Source organism: Staurois parvus, unplaced genomic scaffold (genome assembly GCF_062004578.1).
Source record: "Staurois parvus isolate SC_StPar_1 unplaced genomic scaffold, SC_StPar_1.0 ptg001957l, whole genome shotgun sequence".
Taxonomy (NCBI): domain Eukaryota; kingdom Metazoa; phylum Chordata; class Amphibia; order Anura; family Ranidae; genus Staurois; species Staurois parvus.
Window position 1 is genome coordinate 382,622 of NW_028319753.1, and position 19,143 is coordinate 401,764.

Genomic DNA, 19,143 nt, shown 5'->3' on the forward strand with positions numbered 1-19,143 from the left:
TCCCACACTTCATCCATGTCTTTGGGGGCCTCTCATCTCCTTATGAACTGTTTCTTCCATGATGAAGATCAGCCATGGAGTATATCTGAGGTGTATATCAGGGTGTGCTTCTTCCCCACATGAGAGCTGGGATGTCCAGCAACATTCATCTAGAAGACATTTCCCGCACTCAAGGCACTAATACACCTCCAGTGTTGTGTGGGACCCCTGATGTACAGGAAGACAGGACTTCAGTGAGGAACATTTCCCTCACTCAGGACAGCAAAGTGGCTTCTCTCCTGTGTGAGATCTCTGATGTTTGGAAAGATAGGACTTCACTGAAAAACATTTCCCACACTCAGGACAGGAATATGGCTTCTCCCTGTGTGAGATCTCTGATGTGTATAAAGACTGGAATTCTGTGAAAAACATTTCCCGCACTCAGGACAGGAATACGGCTTCTCTCCCGTGTGAGATCTCTGGTGTATTTTAAGATTAGACTTTTGTGAAAAACATTTCCCGCACTCAGGACAGGAATATCATTTTTCACCAGTGTGAAATCTTTTGTGCTCATTAAGATTGAATTTAGAAGAGAAACATTTCCCGCACTCAGGACAGGAAAATGGCTTTTCCCCTGTATGAGATCTTTGATGTATGTAAAGACTGAACTTCCTTGAAAAACATTTCTTGCACTCCGGACAGGAATACGGCTTCTCCCCTGTGTGAGATCTTTGATGTCTGTAAAGACTGGACTTCTTTGAAAAACATTTCCCGCACTCAGAACAGGAATGTAGCTTCTCCCCTGTGTGAGATCTCTGATGTGTATAAAGACTGGACTTCAGTGAAAAACATTTCCCGCATTCAGAACAGGAATACGGCTTCTCCCCTGTGTGAGATCTCTGATGTGTTTTAAGATTAGACTTTTGTGAAAAACATTTCCCGCACTCAGGACAGGAATATGGTTTTTCACCAGTGTGAAATCTTTTGTGCTCATTAAGACGGAATTTAGAAGGGAAACATTTCCCACACTCAGGACAGGAAAATGGCTTTTCCCCCGTGTGAGATCTCTGATGTCTGGAAAGATGGGTCTTCCTTGAATAACATTTCCCGCACTCAGGACAGGAAAATGGATTTTCCCCTGTGTGAGATCTCTGATGTGTGTAAAGATCGGACTTCTTCGAAAAACATTTCCCACACTCAGGGCAGGAATACGGCTTCTCCCCTGTGTGAGACCTCTGATGTATGATAAGTGTTGATTTTTCTACAAAACATTTCCCACACTCAGGACAGGAATACGGCTTTTCCCCCGTGTGAGATCTTTTATGTCTATTAAGTTTGGATTTAGAACAGAAACATTTCCCGCATTCAGGACAGGAATACGGCTTCTCCCCCGTGTGAGATCTTTTATGCACAATAAGCTCTGATTTCCACCATAAACCCTTCCCGCACTCAGGACAGGAATACGGCTTCTCCCCCGTGTGCGATCTTTGATGTATGTAAAGAATGGACTTCCTCGAAAAACATTTCCCACACTCCGAACAGGAAAATGGTTTTTCCCCTGTGTGAGATCTCTGGTGTGTGTAAAGATCGGACTTCTTCGAAAAACATTTCCCACACTCAGGGCATGAATATGGCTTCTCCCCTGTGTGAGACCTCTGATGTATGATAAGTGTTGATTTTTCTACAAAACATTTCCCACACACAGGACAGGAATATGGCTTCACCCCCGTGTGAGATCTCTGATGTCTGAAAAGATTAGAATGACCTGAAAAACATTTCCCGCACTCAGTACAAAAATATGGCTTCTCCCCTGTGTGAGATCTCTGATGTGTGTAAAGATTGGACTTCCGTGAAAAACATTTCCCGCACTCAGGACAGGAATACGGCTTCTCCCCCGTGTGAGTTCTTTTATGCCTATTAAAATTGGATTTATAAAGGAAACCCTTCCCGCACACAGTACAGGAGAACCTCTTCCCTGTTGGAAGGCCGGCCCGGTCCCTCACAGTCTGAGGTTCCTCAGGATACGAGGAATCTGATGGTCCATCTACACTGGGTGGTGCCGGATGGACATTGGAGGGAGCCGGGTTTTCTCCTGGACTATACTGTGTGATGTCCTCATCTTCTACTTTCCAGTCTGGAGACAAAGTGAGACAATCCTCGGAGGTTTTCCTCATCTCCCGGCCATGGACTAAAATACAAAGACAAAGAGGATTACTAGACAGGAGCTGATTGGTTCCCCCAAACCAGGACTCCGCCCACATCAGGCAGCTTGGTCTCTGAGGAGCTTACAATTCCACCCTCAAGGGAACTAGGAAATGGCTCCTCTGATCTCCTACCAGGTCATTTCTTTATTCATGGACCTTAGTCAGAGAGTGAGGAAACAACCAGAACTGTCTTTTATAGGAGGGACAGTGATGAGGGGATTATAGGACGAGGGGCCCCACCCTCTCTATCGCCATCTTCCCAACACAAGAAGTACTGCACTTCCTTATTTAGTCCATGATTTAGTCATGAAGAACAGCAGGGCTGAGCCCCACCAGAGGTCAGAGAGTGAGGATGGGGGGAGAACAACCAAGATGAAGACTGGACTGATCCTGAAGACCACCATCATTGGGGTATTGACTCCTCCCTCATTATCACTTTCTGTTTAAGGGTCCAAAGTTGGAGGATGTTATCACGTTATTATCACCATGTAAAAGTCTGTGCTCCAATCACATCATCCGATATAAAATGTCCAGATGGTAGGAAATGGGGGGAACAAAAGAGAATCCATATTATGTGTATATATAGCAGTGGGGGGAGGGGGAGAGCAGAAGTCAGGAGTATGTAATGTACAACAGAGTATATAGTGCAGGGGTCAGGAGGATGTAATGTACAACAGAGTATATAGTGCAGGGGTCAGGAGGATGTAATGTACAACATAGAGTATATAGTGCAGGGGTCAGGAGTATGTAATGTACAACATAGAGTATATAGTGCAGGGGTCAGGACTATGGAATGTACAACATAGAGTATATAGTGCAGGGGTCAGGAGGATGTAATGTACAACAGAGTATATAGTGCAGGGGTCAGGACTATGTAATGTACAACAGAGTGTATATAGTGCAGGGGTCAGGAGGATGTAATGTACAACAGAGTATATAGTGCAGGGGTCAGGAGTATGTAATGTACAACATACAGTATATAGTGCAGGGGTCAGGAGTATGTAATGTACAACATAGAGTATATAGTGCAGGGGTCAGGAGTATGTAATGTACAACATAGAGTATACAGTGCAGGGGTCAGGAGTATGTAATGTACAACATAGAGTATATAGTGCAGGGGTCAGGAGTATGTAATGTACAACATAAGAGTGTATAGTGCAGGGGTCAGGAGTATGTAATGTACAACATAAGAGTGTATAGTGCAGGGGTCAGGAGTATGTAATGTACAACATAGAGTATATAGTGCAGGGGTCAGGAGTATGTAATGTACAACATAGAGTATATAGTGCAGGGGTCAGGAGTATGTAATGTACAACATAAGAGTATATAGTGCAGGGGTCAGGAGTATTGTATGTACAACATAGAGTATATAGTGCAGGGGTCAGGAGTATGTAATGTACAACATAGAGTATATAGTGCAGGGGTCAGGAGTATGTAATGTACAACATAGAGTATATAGTGCAGGGGTCAGGAGTATGTAATGTACAACATAGAGTATATAGTGCAGGGGTCAGGAGTATGTAATGTACAACATAGAGTATATAGTGCAGGGGTCAGGAGTATGTAATGTACAACATAGAGTATATAGTGCAGGGGTCAGGAGTATGTAATGTACAATATAAATTATACAGTGTAAGGCTCAGGACTCATAATATTGGTATTCAGCAATCAGTGGAGGCCTAGATGTCCACATGAGACAAGTTGCAGAGGTCCCACACCGCTGCCTCCCATCTCCTGAGACTGAATCCATTGTTTCTATGTGTTTATCAGATGATGGGGGATCTAGGTGGATCCTCCGTACTGCTCTCTCCTTTACAATAAAGTCTCCTCTTACCCGGTGATGTGAGGGGCGGCTGATTGTCCATCATGACGTCCTTGTAGAGATCCTTGTGTCCTTCTAAATACTCCCACTCCTCCATGGAGAAATAGACAGTGACACCCTGACACCTTATAGGAACCTGACACACACAATGATACAGTCACCATCCAGACACATCCCTTGTCTGTTACTGGAGAATGCCCCAGAAGTCCCGGCACCGCTCACCTCTCCTGTCAGCAGCTCCATCATCTTCTCTGTGACTTCTAGAATCTTCTGTGTCTTCTGTCTTGTAGGGATCAGGGATGGAGGAGGGGGGATGGTGATGGGATTCTGGATTCTCGAGGATCTTGTGGTCATACGATGAGGTCTCCTTCTTGTGTCATTGTTGATAGATTTCTTCATGATTCCTGTACAGTTCTGTGTGATACAAAGAGGTCTTACCTGTCCATAATGGACAACAAGAGGAAGTACTTGGTATAGCAGAGTCCAATGTTTGGTGAAAGGATTGGTGCAAAGCTGAAGGTTTTGGTTCTGTTAGTCATGATGCCATCAGGTGGTCTGACATTGAGCTGTACAATAGAGATGGTCTGCATCCCTCACACAAGGGCGCTCAGCTCCTTACTATGGAATTTAGGAGGTTTTTGGACATGCATTTAAACTGAGAAATGGGGGCAGAGATGTCATTGTTGAGGATCATTTCTGTCCCCAGCAGGCTGAAACAAATGTGAGGTTGGTGTTGCTCAGGACGGGGCTGATGGGGTCACTTCAGTTACAGTTTCTGCTGGTAAACATAAAGCAGTAGATGGCAGTGCTTGTCATGTCATTGCACTAATGCTCCGAGTTTAGGCAACAAGATTTGTGAGCTGACAGCTCTTATGTCTAGGGACCACTTGGACCTTGTTGTAATTACAGAGACGTGGTTCAAGGATTCAGATGACTGGGAACTATACCAGGCTATACACTATACAGGAAAGACAGAGTAGGGGGGGGAGGTGGAGTTGTCATATATGTCAGACATAGCATAAGGAGAACATTAATTCAAACAACAAATGAAATACTGGAAACCCTCTGGGTCTGCCTTCCAACCAGAGAGGGATCTTCCCTTTGAATTGGTGTCATATGCAGACCCCCAGGACAGACTGAAGATTAGGAGGACTTCTTGATTGATGAGATAACTCAAATGGCAATAAAGGGGGAGGTTTTCATTATGGGTGACGTCACCACGCCTGACATTAACTGGAAATCTCAAACTGTTATTACAAGCAGTAGCAGGGATGTAATGGAAGCACTGAATGGGGTTTCTCTAAAACAGTAAAAAGTCCAACCCAAGGTGATCATATTCTAGACCTAGTACTGACAAATGGGGATCGACTGTGTAATATTGAGGTGGGAGAAAATGTGGGTTCTAGCGATCACCAATGTCTTCGGTTTGATATTACAATAAGAACTGAAAAATCATATACAAAAACAAAAGATTTAGATTTCATAAAGACAAATTTCGATGAAATGGGCGAATTTCTAAAAAATGAGTTGAAAGGTTGGAGTAAAAGGACCGGAGTAAGTAATCAGTGGGCACTGTTAGAGTCTACCATCCTGGAGGCAACTAGATTATATGTCAGGCAAGTTAGTAAGAATAAACAGAAGAGACAACCAATATGGTTCACTAAAGAGAGAAGTAGGATAGTAAAGGAAAAGAAATCATCATATAGGAGATTCAAGGAAACAGGAGGTGGAGCTGACAGAGAAGAGTATAAAAATAGACAAAAGGAGGCCAAACACATTATCAGCGCTGCCAAAGCACAGAAAGACGAGGAAATTGCTAAATCTATGAAGAAAGGAGATAAAACCTTTTTTAGGTACATTAGTGATTGAAAAATACGATGGGATCACTGAAATGAAAACTGAGCACAACACCTATGTTGGGGGAGACCTGGATGTAGCAAACCACTTAAACAATGACTTTTGTCTTCTCAGAAATAAATTATACTAACAATAATAAGTTGAGAAATCATATTGGTTCCAGTAATGATGGATCATTTTTAGGATTTCTGGAGACAGAGGTAGCAGAGGAACTGGCTCGGTTAAAGATTAATAAATCAATGGGCCCTGATGGATCATCCCAGAGATCTCAGAGAACTTTGAGGTCTAGTTGTTGGACCAGTAACTGATCTTTTTAATCAATCTCTTCTAACAAAGTCCCTCATGACTGACAGACAGCTAATATTGTACCGATCCACAAGAAGGGCAGCAAGGTAGAAGCCGGCAATTACAGGCCAGTGAGTCTAACATCGGTGGTAGTCAAGTTAATGGAATCACTCCTGAAAGGAAGGATCATTGATCATCTAGACACACAACTTGCTGGATCCAAAGCAGCATGGCTTTGCTGGGGGGTGACCATGGCAGACTCATCTGATTGGACCTTTTGACTATATCACCAATGTTTTGGACCAGGGTGGTGCTGTGGACATAGAATATCTTGATTCCAGCAAGGCATGTGATACAGTTCCACATAATGATCTAATACAGAAGTTGGACAAGCTAGGACTTAGCCCTTGGGTGGTTCAGTGGATGTGCAGTTGGCTAAATGATAGATACCAGAGTGTGGTTGTAAATGGGGTTCACTCAGAACAGAGAGCAGTCACTAGTGGTGAACCCCAAGGCTCTGTACTGGGTCCTGTTCTATATGTAAGGGATAGAACTAAAGGGTTGTTGGGTAAGGGGATATCTCTTTGCTGATGATACAAAGGTGTGTAATAGGGAAGATATCCCTGGAGGTGTCTGTAACATAGAGCAGGATCTGGCATTGCTGGAAGATTGGTCAGAGAAGTGGAAATTTCAGTTCAATGTTTCTAAATGTAAAATAATGCACCCAGGGAAGAAAAATCCCTTGAGAGTGAACACCATCGGGGGACAGTGTTGGTCAGCACTACAGAGGAAAAGGACTTAGGGGTATTTATTACCTAGATGATTGCAAAATGAGCAGACAGTGTGGCCAAGCAGTGGGGGAATGCAAAAAGAATTCTAGGATGCATTACTAGAGGGGTCCACAGAAGGAGGGAGGAGGTCCCAATTCTTCTATATAGATCTTTATATCACTAGAGGGGTCACCGGCAGGAAGGAGGTCCTGATTCCTATAAATAGATCTTTATAATCACTAGAGGGGTCACCGGTGGGAGGAAGGAGGTCCCGATTCCTCTATATAGATCTTTATATCACTAGAGGGGTCACCGGCAGGAGGAAGGAGGTCCTGATTCCTCTATATAGATCTTTATATCACTAGAGGGGTCACCGGCAGGAGGAAGGAGGTCCTGATTCCTTTATATAGATCTTTATATCACTAGAGGGGTCACCGGTGGGAGGAAGGAGGTCCTGATTCCTTTATCTAGATCTGTATATCACTAGAGGGGTCACCGGCAGGAGGAAGGAGGTCCTGATTCCTCTATATAGATCTTTATATCACTAGAGGGGTCACCGGCAGGAAGGAGGTCCTGATTCCTATAAATAGATCTTTATAATCACTAGAGGGGTCACCGGTGGGAGGAAGGAGGTCCCGATTCCTCTATATAAATCTTTATATCACTAGAGGGGTCACCGGCAGGAGGAAGGAGGTCCTGATTCCTTTATATAGATCTTTATATCACTAGAGGGGTCACCGGCAGGAGGAAGGAGGTCCTGATTCCTTTATATAGATCTTTATATCACTAGAGGGGTCACCGGTGGGAGGAAGGAGGTCCTGATTCCTTTATATAGATCTTTATATCACTAGAGGGGTCACCGGTGGGAGGAAGGAGGTCCTGATTCCTCTATATAGATCTTTATATCACTAGAGGGGTCACCGGCAGGAGGAAGGAGGTCCTGATTCCTTTATATAGATCTTTATATCACTAGAGGGGTCACCGGCGGGAGGAAGGAGGTCCTGATTCCTTTATCTAGATCTGTATATCACTAGAGGGGTCACCGGCGGGAGGAAGGAGGTCCTGATTCCTCTATATAGATCTTTATATCACTAGAGGGGTCACCGGCAGGAGGAAGGAGGTCCTGATTCCTCTATATAGATCTTTATATCACTAGAGGGGTCACCGGCAGGAGGAAGGAGGTCCTGATTCCTCTATATAGATCTTTATATCACTAGAGGGGTCACCGGCAGGAGGAAGGAGGTCCTGATTCCTTTATATAGATCTTTATATCACTAGAGGGGTCACCGGTGGGAGGAAGGAGGTCCTGATTCCTTTATCTAGATCTGTATATCACTAGAGGGGTCAGCGGCAGGAGGAAGGAGGTCCTGATTCCTCTATATAGATCTTTATATCACTAGAGGGGTCACCGGCAGGAAGGAGGTCCTGATTCCTATAAATAGATCTTTATAATCACTAGAGGGGTCACCGGTGGGAGGAAGGAGGTCCTGATTCCTTTATATAGATCTTTATATCACTAGAGGGGTCACCGGCGGGAGGAAGGAGGTCCTGATTCCTCTATATAGATCTTTATATCACTAGAGGGGTCACCGGCAGGAGGAAGGAGGTCCTGATTCCTTTATATAGATCTTTATATCACTAGAGGGGTCACCGGTGGGAGGAAGGAGGTCCTGATTCCTCTATATAGATCTTTATATCACTAGAGGGGTCACCGGCAGGAGGAAGGAGGTCCTGATTCCTTTATATAGATCTTTATATCACTAGAGGGGTCACCGGTGGGAGGAAGGAGGTCCTGATTCCTCTATATAGATCTTTATATCACTAGAGGGGTCACCGGCAGGAGGAAGGAGGTCCTGATTCCTTTATATAGATCTTTATATCACTAGAGGGGTCACCGGTGGGAGGAAGGAGGTCCTGATTCCTCTATATAGATCTTTATATCACTAGAGGGGTCACCGGCAGGAGGAAGGAGGTCCTGATTCCTTTATATAGATCTTTATATCACTAGAGGGGTCACCGGTGGGAGGAAGGAGGTCCTGATTCCTTTATCTAGATCTGTATATCACTAGAGGGGTCACCGGCGGGAGGAAGGAGGTCCTGATTCCTCTATATAGATCTTTATATCACTAGAGGGGTCACCGGCAGGAGGAAGGAGGTCCTGATTCCTCTATATAGATCTTTATATCACTAGAGGGGTCACCGGCGGGAGGAAGGAGGTCCTGATTCCTCTATATAGATCTTTATATCACTAGAGGGGTCACCAGCGGGAGGAAGGAGGTCCTGATTCCTCTATATAGATCTTTATATCACTAGAGGGGTCACCGGCAGGAGGAAGGAGGTCCTGATTCCTCTATATAGATCCTATCACTAGAGGGGTCACGGCAGGAGGAAGGAGGTCCTGATTCCTCTATATAGATCTTTATATCACTAGAGGGGTCACCGGCGGGAGGAAGGAGGTCCTGATTCCTCTATATAGATCCTATCACTAGAGGGGTCACGGCAGGAGGAAGGAGGTCCTGATTCCTCTATATAGATCTTTATGTCACTAGAGGGGTCACCGACGGGAGGAAGGAGGTCCTGATCCCTCTATATAGATCTTTATATCACTAGAGGGGTCACCAGCAGGAGGAAGGAGGTCCTGATTTCTCTATATAGATCTTTATATTGCTAGAGGGGTCACCAGCGGGAGGAAGGAGGTCCCGATTCCTCTATATAGATCTTTATATCACCAGAGGGAGGAAGGAGGTCCTGATTCCTTTATCTAGATCTGTATATCACTAGAGGGGTCACCGGCAGGAAGAAGGAGTTCCCAATTCCTCTATATAGATCTGTATATCACTAGAGGGGTCACCGGCGGGAGGAAGGAGGTCCTGATTCCTTTATCTAGATCTGTATATCACTAGAGGGGTCACCGACAGGAGGAAGGAGGTCCTGATTCCTCTATATAGATCTATATATCACTAGAGGGGTCACCGACAGGAGGAAGGAGATCCCGATTCCTCTATATAGATCTTTATATCACTAGAGGTGTCACCGGCAGGAGGAAGGAGGTCCTGATTCCTCTATATAGATCTATATATCACTAGAGGGGTCACCAGCGGGAGGAAGGAGGTCCTGATTCCTCTATATAGATCTTTATATCACTAGAGGGGTCACCGGCGGGAGGAAGGAGGTCCTGATTCCTCCATATAGATCTTTATATCACTAGAGGGGTCCCCAGCAGGAGGAAGGAGGTCCTGATTCCTCCATATAGATCTTTATAATCACTAGAGGGGTCCCCAGCAGACAACAGAGGAGAGCTGGTTGGATTTCGGGTTGATATTAAAGCGGATTTGACATATATTCCCTATAGATCAATATGGGAGAGGAGCGTGCACGCTCGCTGGTGGAGGATTCTTCCAAGTCACGTGTTTAATATTTGCTGATCTGAAGATTTTTCAGATGAATTGGTGTCATATTACACCAGATTACAGATCTTGATTTTTGCTGCATTTATGGACATTTATTCACAGACTGTCACTGTGTTGAGGGCTCAGCCGGGTGTTTAATGGAATATTATTATCTTTATATTTTGTCTGCTTTGTTATATACAGTATCTCCCAGAAGTGAGCCCCCCTCACATTTTTGTAAATATTTGATTCTCTCTTTTCATGTGACAACACTGAAGAAATGACACTTTGCTACAATGTGACGTAGTCAGTGTACAGCTTGTATAACATGGAAATTTGCTGTCCCCTCAAAATAACTCACCACACCACCATTAATGTCTAAACCACTGGCATCAAAATTGAGTCCAAATTGGGCCCAATTAGCCATTTTCCCTCCCCGGTGTCATGTGACTCGTTAGTGTTACAAGGTCTCAGGTGTGAATGGGGATCAGGTGGGTTACATTTGGTGTTATCGCTCTCACTCTCTCTTACTGGTCACTGGAAGTTCAACATGGCACCTCATGGCAGAGAACTCTCTGAGGATCTGGAAAAAAGAATTGTTGCTCTACATAAAGATGGCCTAGGCTATAAGAAGATTGCCGAGACCCTGAAACTGAGTGGCAGCACGGTGGCCAAGACCATACAGCAGTGTAACAGGACAGGTTCCACTCAGAACAGGCCTCACCATGGTCGACCAAAGGAGTTGAGTGCACGTGCTAAGCATCATATCCAGAGGTTGTCTTTGGTAAATAGACGTATGAGTGCTGCCAGAGTGCTGCAGAGGTTGAAGGGGTGGGGGGTCAGTCTGTCAGTGCTCAGACCATATGCCGCACACTGCATCAAATTGGTCTGCATGGCTGTCATCCCAGAAGGAAGCCTCTTCTAAAAATGATGCACAAGGAAGCCCACAGTTTGCTGAAGACAAGCAGACTAAGGATATGGATTGCTGGAACCATGTCCTGTTGTCTGATGACACCAAGATCAACTGATTTGGTTCAGATGGTGTCACGTGTGTGGCGGCAACCAGGTGAGGAGTACAAAGACAAGTGTGTCTTGCCTACAGTCAAGCATGGTGGTGGGAGTGTCATGGTCTGGGGCTGCATGGTGGTGGGAGGGTCATGGTCTGGGGCTGCATGAGTGCTGCCGGCACTGGGGAGATACAGTTCATTAAGGGAACCATGAATGCCAACATGTACTGTGACATACTGAAGCAGAGCGTGATCCCCTCCCTTCAGAGTCTGAGCCACAGGGCAGTATTCCAACATTATAACGACCCCAAACACACCTCCAAGACCACCACTGCCTTGCTAAAGAAGCTGAGGGTAAAGGTGATGGACTGGCCAAGCATGTCTCCAGACCTGAACCCTATTGAGCATCTGTGGGGCATCCTCAAACGGAAGGTGGAGGAGCGCAAGGTCTCTAACATCCACCAGCTCCGTGATGTCATCATGGAGGAGTGGAAGAGGACTCAAGTGGCAACCTGTAAAGCTCTGGTGACCTCCATGCCCAAGAGGGTTAAGGCAGTGATGGAAAATAATGGCAGCCACACAAAATATTGACACTTTGGGCCCAATTTGGACCTTGTCACTTAGGGGTGGATTCACTTTTGTTGCCAGCGGTTTAGACATGAATTGCGGTGTGTTGAGTTATTTTGAGGGGACAGCAAATTTATATGTTATACAAGCTGTACACTGACTACGTCACATTGTAGCAAAGTGTCATTTCTTCAGTGTTGTCACATGAAAAGAGGGAATCAAATATTTACACAAATGTGAGGGGGGGACTCACTTCTGGGAGATACTGTATATATATATATATATATATATATATATATATATAGTATACAGTCGGGGGGAGGGGGGACTCACTTCTGGGAGATACTGTGTATTATTATTTATGCCTTGATATATATTACTCAGACTATCTATTTGCACATTTGTTGAAGTTGCACTCATTGGTTTGTTCACATTTGGTGTTGCCTAGCAGGACATCCATTGTTTTTGGATCTTTTCCTTCCCTTGTGTTTGGTGATTCTCTAGGTATGCACTTCTATCACCTTAGTTAGGGGCTCTGTCAGGTGTTTACTTTCTGGTTAGCTTTAGTGAGTAGCGCAGCACTATTTATCTCTCCATTTATTTTGTAGTGTTGTGGGAACGCAGTTTGGTGTTTGCAGACACTCTTAGTTCATCATATTAGGTTTGGCAGCACAAGAAGATTTGTTCTTTATTTAACCCCTTCATTACACTCACCTCTCCAGTCAGCAGGCTGAGGATCTCCAGGGTGAGCTTCAATATCGTCTCATTCCGGGGAAATTCCTTCCTTACAATCTTCATGAATGTCTGCTGATTGTCCATCATGACGTCCTTGTAGAGATCCTTGTGTCCTTCTAAATACTCCCACTCCTCCATGGAGAAATAGACAGTGACACCCTGACACCTTATAGGAACCTGACACACACAATGATACAGTCACCATCCAGACACATCCCTTGTCTGTTACTGGAGAATGTCCCAGAATTCCCCGCACCGCTCACCTCTCCTGTCAGCAGCTCCATCATCTTCTTGGTGACTTCTAGAATCTTCTGCATGTTGTGTCTCTCAGGGTTTAGGGAGTCACATGGAGGCACTGTGATGGTCATATGATCACCTGACTTCAGAAGAGGAAATCTCTGTATTGAGGAACCAATAGGAATATCATGTTAGAATCCCAGAATCCTCCTCACCTCTCCGGTCAGGTCTGTGTTTTATTAATAGAGATGAGAGAGATGTCATGTGACCTCCCAGAATCCTCCTCACCTCTCCGGTCAGGTCTGTGTTTTATTAATAGAGATAAGAGTGATGTCATGTGACCTCCCAGAATCCTCCTCACCTCTCCAGTCAGGTCTGTGTTTTATTAACAGAAATAAGTGATGTCAAGTGACCTCCCAGAATCCTCCTCACCTCTCCGGTCAGGTCTGTGTGTTATTAATAGAGATAACAGTGATGTCATGTGACCTCCCAGAATCCTCCTCACCTCTCCAGACAGGTCTGTGTTTTATTAATAGAGATATGAGTGATGTCATGTGACCTCCCAGAATCCTCCTCACCTCTCCGGTCAGGTCTGTGTTTTATTAATAGAGATAAGAGGGATGTCATGTGACCTCCCAGAATCCTCCTCACCTCTCCGGTCAGGTCTGTGTGTTATTAATAGAGATAAGAGGGATGTCATGTGACCTCCCAGAATCCTCCTCACCTCTCCGGTCAGGTCTGTGTGTTATTAATAGAGATAAGAGGGATGTCATGTGACCTCCCAGAATCCTCCTCACCTCGCTGGTCAGGTCTGTAAATTAATAAAGAAATGAGAGATGTCATGTGACCTCCCAGAATCCTCCTCACCTCTCCGGTCAGGTCTGTGTGTTATTAGTAGAGATAAGAGTGATGTCATGTGACCTCCCAGAATCCTCCTCACCTCTCCGGTCAGCAGGTAGATGATCTCCAGGGTGAGGTTTAGTATCTTCTCAGTCATGTGACTCCGGTCCTCCTCCATCCTCATTGGTGCCATCATGTGATCTATACAGGTCTCCTTGTAGACGGATAACTTTGGGAAATGAAAGTAAGAATGATTTGGATGGTATTGGTCACACAATAATAGGATGTGGATGTGAGGGGGGAATAGGAGGGTTGCTGGACATTGAAGAACTACTCCCCCCATGGGAAGACATTTAGTCTGAACATTTTAGTATTTGCTACATCTTGGAAGTCCCGGGACCCCATTTTTCTGCCATATCAGAAATCCCCTTTTCTCTGTTGGGTTTGTTTGGTCTCTGAACTGGTTTTGATGAGTTTTAGATCTGCAGACAAGGAATGATAAATACAATCCTTCCTATGACTTGTTTGCTCTGAGGCTGTGCTATGAGATCAATGTCTGGTCATCATGATGTCCAGAAAGGGGAATTTGTTGACTTTTCACTGAAGCAGCTAATGAGGATAATTGGCAGCCTGCTGACTGACAGGAGTGATGTCACTGTCACTCTCTGCAATAAGAGAAGGGATTGGATTGGATAGCAGGAGGATGGTGCTGGTGGAGTAGATAGCTGTGGGGGAGGAGTCTGTTCTCTTCCCTCCAATTACAACCCAGTGTGGGTCGGAGGAGAATAGCAGAAGGGAGGGGTTAGTTCTCTTCATTGCCAAGTATACTGTAGTATCCAGGACATTGTACAGAGTGGTGGTGGGTTCCTGGGGCTCTGAATTCCAGCACCGGGCACTGCCAGAGCCTGTGTCATGGGAAGGTATTGGAGTGTCTCCTGAAGATGTATAGAACTGATCCCCTGACTACCTTTTAGTCAATAATGTACCAACAGACCTCCTGTAGGACAGACATGACTATGGAGGAAGAGGATGGACATGACTATGGAGGAAGAGGACGGACATGACTGGAGGAAGAGGATGGACATGATAGGGGGTTACTGGGTGTAAATAGAAATTAACTTCTTATTACCTCCTCTGCTGCCACTTCCAGCAACATCTTCTCTCTACTTCCTCCTGCCTCACCTTTCACCCGGAACTTCCCATTTATACCTGACATCACTTCCTGTCTGTATTCCATAGAAGTGAGATCACCATCTTGTCGAGTTTAGAGTAACCGCAGCCCCGAGAAACGTCCCCTAATAAACATTCCAGCATTGTATCTACCTTACAGGGATACCACAGAAGTTCCAAAATTAAAAATAAATAAATTAAATAAAACTATTATGCAGCCAAATTTTTAACAAAGATATTTTTTACATATAGAAAAGTCTTAAAGACACAGAACACAAGATAAAAACAAAGGTATACATAATAAAACAGAGACCTCCAAAACTGATCCTTTGGGTAAAAAAAATGCCTAAATACATCCTAAAGTATAAAAATATCTATCAATCCACTGATAATGAAGATGTTAGACATAAATGACAAGGATGTAATGGTCACAGAGGAATGGTGGTGGAGATCTCTCAAAGTAAGAACACTTCCTTGAATGGTTCTATAAATAAAGAATGAATCCTGGAGGGAATAAAGCTGTAAAGCAATAAATAATATATAAACTGGGCCATCCACTTCATCCATAAAGACATTGTGATTGAAGATCTTCTAGATCACATAGAAGGAGGACTCATCCATGATTTCATACATTTGTTTGGAAGGATAGAACAATCCTCAGAAGGGAACATGTAGGATGACAGGAAAGGCTCCTGACTGGTGAGATCCTCCAAACATAATGATGACATCCATGAACTGGAGCGAGCTCGTTGGGGTGATAAAGCCAATCTGGAAACACTGTGTAGACGTTCTCCAAGAACTCAGCACACTCCAGGTGTGGAGAAAGTCTCCAGGTGGGTTTAGCCTGTCATTTATCATAGGTAGAAATGTCCACACATGGACTTCCACAGGGACCCCCAGACTACATATAGAACCTGTACAGTGTCCCCTGTAATGAACTGCTTTCCACCAGGCCTATAGCAGAATGACAGATACAAAGAAACATACAGAGGGCGCACCGGCCTAGTGTATTACCTAAATGACATTTATTAATAAAAGTAGCAGATACTGATATACTCACAAACAACAATGATGTAAAAGCTCATCATAAAGAACAGCAATATCCAGTCCTCCTGATGTGGTGATCCCCACAGGAACCCTGGGCCTCCAATAGACTAACGCGTTTCGGGGACTTGCCCCTTCCTCAGAGCCTGCCTGCACAGTGTCTGTAACCTCTTTATAAATGGTCAGATATTGAGTCAAAGTGCTGCAGACGGGTTGTCACCTCCTCACCCAGAGGCAGGGACAGCGCCAATGAGTACCACCCACAAAAAGCATAGAAATCTATGAATGAATGATAATGATGGATGACAATACATGTACACAAGTCTTTGTCAAAACAGTGAAACACACAAAGGACACGGTATAAAATCTGTGTGAACAGTACACCGTGGCCAAGGAAGACATGTGCATGTGTAGAATCAAATATGTCACACGTATGTACCACCTATCATGTATATGTACGTCCTGTGCTGCATCTGTGCCAACCTCCATGTGCACCACAGTGGGCAAACATGAGCTTGCAAAAGGGGTGAGGGGGATAAGTATGGCGGGTTACCATTTGTTTTGTATCTGGTGTGGGGGGGTGTGGACAGTGGAACAGTGATTAACACCGGGGTTCTAGCTTGTAGGATAGCTGGAGGAATCCTAGAAGGGTGTGCTAATTGCTAGACTGCTCCCCAACCCTTAGAGTGCACCAGATTGTATATAAGATTTGTATCTGCCTGTGTGTGGTCAGCCAGCTGGATTGAAGTAGAGTCTCCCTCTAGTGGTGATCAGGGGTAGTGCAGGCTGTGAAAGCGTATCACAGCCAGTCCTATATGCTCAAAGTCCCCCTCATTCCCTCTTTATCTCAGTCACGGACCACACCTTGGTTATCTAGTTGCCGTGGGTGTGTGTTTGGTCCGTGACACTATTATAAATGGCTGTCACCACAGGGACACACAGGAACAGCTGTTTTCTATTTGTCCCATTCACACTGCAGTTCAGCCTAAGCCTGCTCTGCAAGGTGCTGCCATACAATGTAGACATTCTGCAATTTATCGCAGTACACCATCCCACATGGCACTGCAATGTCAGGAATCACACCAAATTGCATCCGCCGACATTGCAGGGAATGAATTGTACATTTTTTACACTTCAAGTAAAGCTAGTACAAAACAAAGAAGGGAGGAGGAATGGTGTGAATTGGCCCTTAGACATGGCTTTGGTTCCAGCTGACACAGCACGGCTCGGGGAAAGGTTGTACATAGACATGATCAGGACACTCTTTCATGGTGTAAGGTCCATCACCTCTTCTTCCAGTCATGTGACCAGAGGGTCCCAGAGGACGAGGACCATTCCCTGCTACAGGGCTCCAAGTACTCATCAGTGAGGGACACTCACTTCCAGAGACTCTCCGCTCTCATCCCCGACTTCACTTCCAGAGACTCTCCACTCTCATCCCCGACTTCACTTCTAGAGACTCTCCACTCTCATCCCCGACTTCACTTCCAGAGACTCTCCGCTCTCATCCCCGACTTCACTTCTAGAGACTCTCCGCTCTCATCCCCGACTTCACTTCTAGAGACTCTCCACTCTCATCCCCGACTTCACTTCCAGAGACTATCCGCTCTCATCCCCGATTTCACTTCCAGAGACTCTCCGCTCTCATCCCAGACTTCACTTCCAGAGACTCTCCGCTCTCATCCCCGACTTCACTTCCAGAGACTCTCCGCTCTCATCCCCGATTTCACTTCCAGAGACTATCCGCTCTCATCCCCGACTTCACTTCCAGAGTTCTATCGGGAGAAGAGGAGCCAATGATGGAAATAGCCGCACAACATGTGACAGCATGCCATAGACTGAGAGGGACAGGAAACACTGAGGACATAAAAATCCTTTACATAGACTCTTCCCCTATACCCCCTTATATTGCCCCTTATCCCCTCCCCCTCCCCTATACCTCCTTATACTGCCCCTTATCCCCTCCCCCTTCCCATACAAACTGCTTTGGCAATGGTAAAATGTTATTTGGTCCTGCCAATAAAGCTCATTTAAAAAGGAAGGAGAGAGGAGACTGAAAGAGAGATGGGGGGAGAGAAGAGAACATTTCAAGACAGAGTGAATGGCAAGGGAGAGAGAGTGCAAGAGAGAGGGAGAGGGAGGAGAGAGAGAGGAAGGTTGCGGGAAGAGGAGATCCAGAGAAAGTGGGTGAGAGAGAAGAAAAGAGAGGGGGAGAGAGAAACAGAAGAGGGGGGGGAGAGGGGGAAGAGAGAGAAAGAGAGAGGGGGGAGAGAGAGACAGAAGAGAGGGGGGAGAGAGAGAGGGGGAAGAGAGAGAAAGAGAGAGGGGGGAGAGAGAGACAGAAGAGAGAGGGGGAGAGAAGAAAATTAGAAGAGATTGAATGGCAAGGGAGAGGGTGAGAAAGAGAGAAGGGGGGGAGATAGGGAGAAAAAGGTAAAAGAAATAGGGCGAGAGAAGAGAAAATTACAAGAGAGAGGAGAAAAAGAGAGGAGAGAGGACAAAAAGAAAGGAAGAAAGAATTACAAGATAGAGAGAGGAGACAGAGAGAGGGAGAAAGGGAAAGAACAGAGAGGGTGAGAGAGAGCGAGATGGAGGAGGAGGGAGGGTGATAGAGAGCGAGATGGAGGAGGAGGGAGGGTGAGAGAGAGCGAGATGGAGGAGGAGGGAGGGTGAGAGAGAGCGAGATGGAGGAGGAGGGAGGGTGAGAGAGGGAGAGAGAAATGGAGGAGGGGGGAGGGGGAGAGAGAGAAATGGAGAAGGGGGAGGGTGAGAGAAAGAGATGGAGGAGAAGGGAGGGTGAGAGAGAGAGATGGGGGAGGGTGAGAGAGAGAGATGGGGAGGACAGAGGGGGAGAGATGGAGGAGGAGGGAGAGAGAGATGGAGGAGGAGGGAGGGTGAGAGAGAGATGGATGAGAAGGGATGGAGAGACATGGAGGAGGAGGGAGGGTGAGAGAGAGAGAGATAGAGGAGGAGGGAGGTTGTGGTAGAGATGGAGGAGGAGGGAGGTTGTGAGAAGGGGGGGAGAGAGATGGAGGAGGGAGGTTGTGGTAGAGAGATGGAGGAGGAGGGAGGGAGAGAGATGGAGGAGAGGGGGGAGAGAGAGAGATGGAGGAGGAGGGAGGGAGAGAGAGATGGAGGAGGAGGGAGGGAGAGAGATGGAGGAGGATGGGGGTTGTGAAAGAGGGATGGAGGGAGGAGGGTGAGAGAGAGAGATGCAGGAGGAGGGAGGGTGAGAGA

At 45.7% G+C, this 19,143-nt stretch overlaps 2 protein-coding genes across 2 annotated transcripts in view; both read right to left on the reverse strand.

Annotated features, from left to right (window-relative positions):
* The window catches only part of LOC149433154 (uncharacterized), a 72,274-nt gene extending 70,121 nt beyond the window's left edge, over positions 1 to 2,153 (reverse strand). Inside the window, 2 exon segments of the mRNA XM_089664585.1 lie at positions 271 to 359; positions 362 to 2,153. Of these exon segments, the coding sequence (XP_089520711.1) occupies positions 271 to 359; positions 362 to 2,153 (1,881 nt within the window).
* The window catches only part of LOC149433150 (uncharacterized), a 192,435-nt gene extending 178,283 nt beyond the window's left edge, over positions 1 to 14,152 (reverse strand). The window contains exons 1-5 of the mRNA XM_089664590.1: positions 13,793 to 14,152; positions 12,879 to 13,013; positions 12,595 to 12,792; positions 4,228 to 4,419; positions 4,018 to 4,141 (exon numbers count right to left, since the gene is read on the reverse strand). Of these exons, the coding sequence (XP_089520716.1) occupies positions 4,018 to 4,141; positions 4,228 to 4,419; positions 12,595 to 12,792; positions 12,879 to 13,013; positions 13,793 to 14,035 (892 nt within the window). The 5' untranslated portion in view covers positions 14,036 to 14,152. The remainder of the gene's footprint in view (positions 1 to 4,017; positions 4,142 to 4,227; positions 4,420 to 12,594; positions 12,793 to 12,878; positions 13,014 to 13,792) is intronic.
* Positions 14,153 to 19,143: the final 4,991 nt, after the last annotated feature.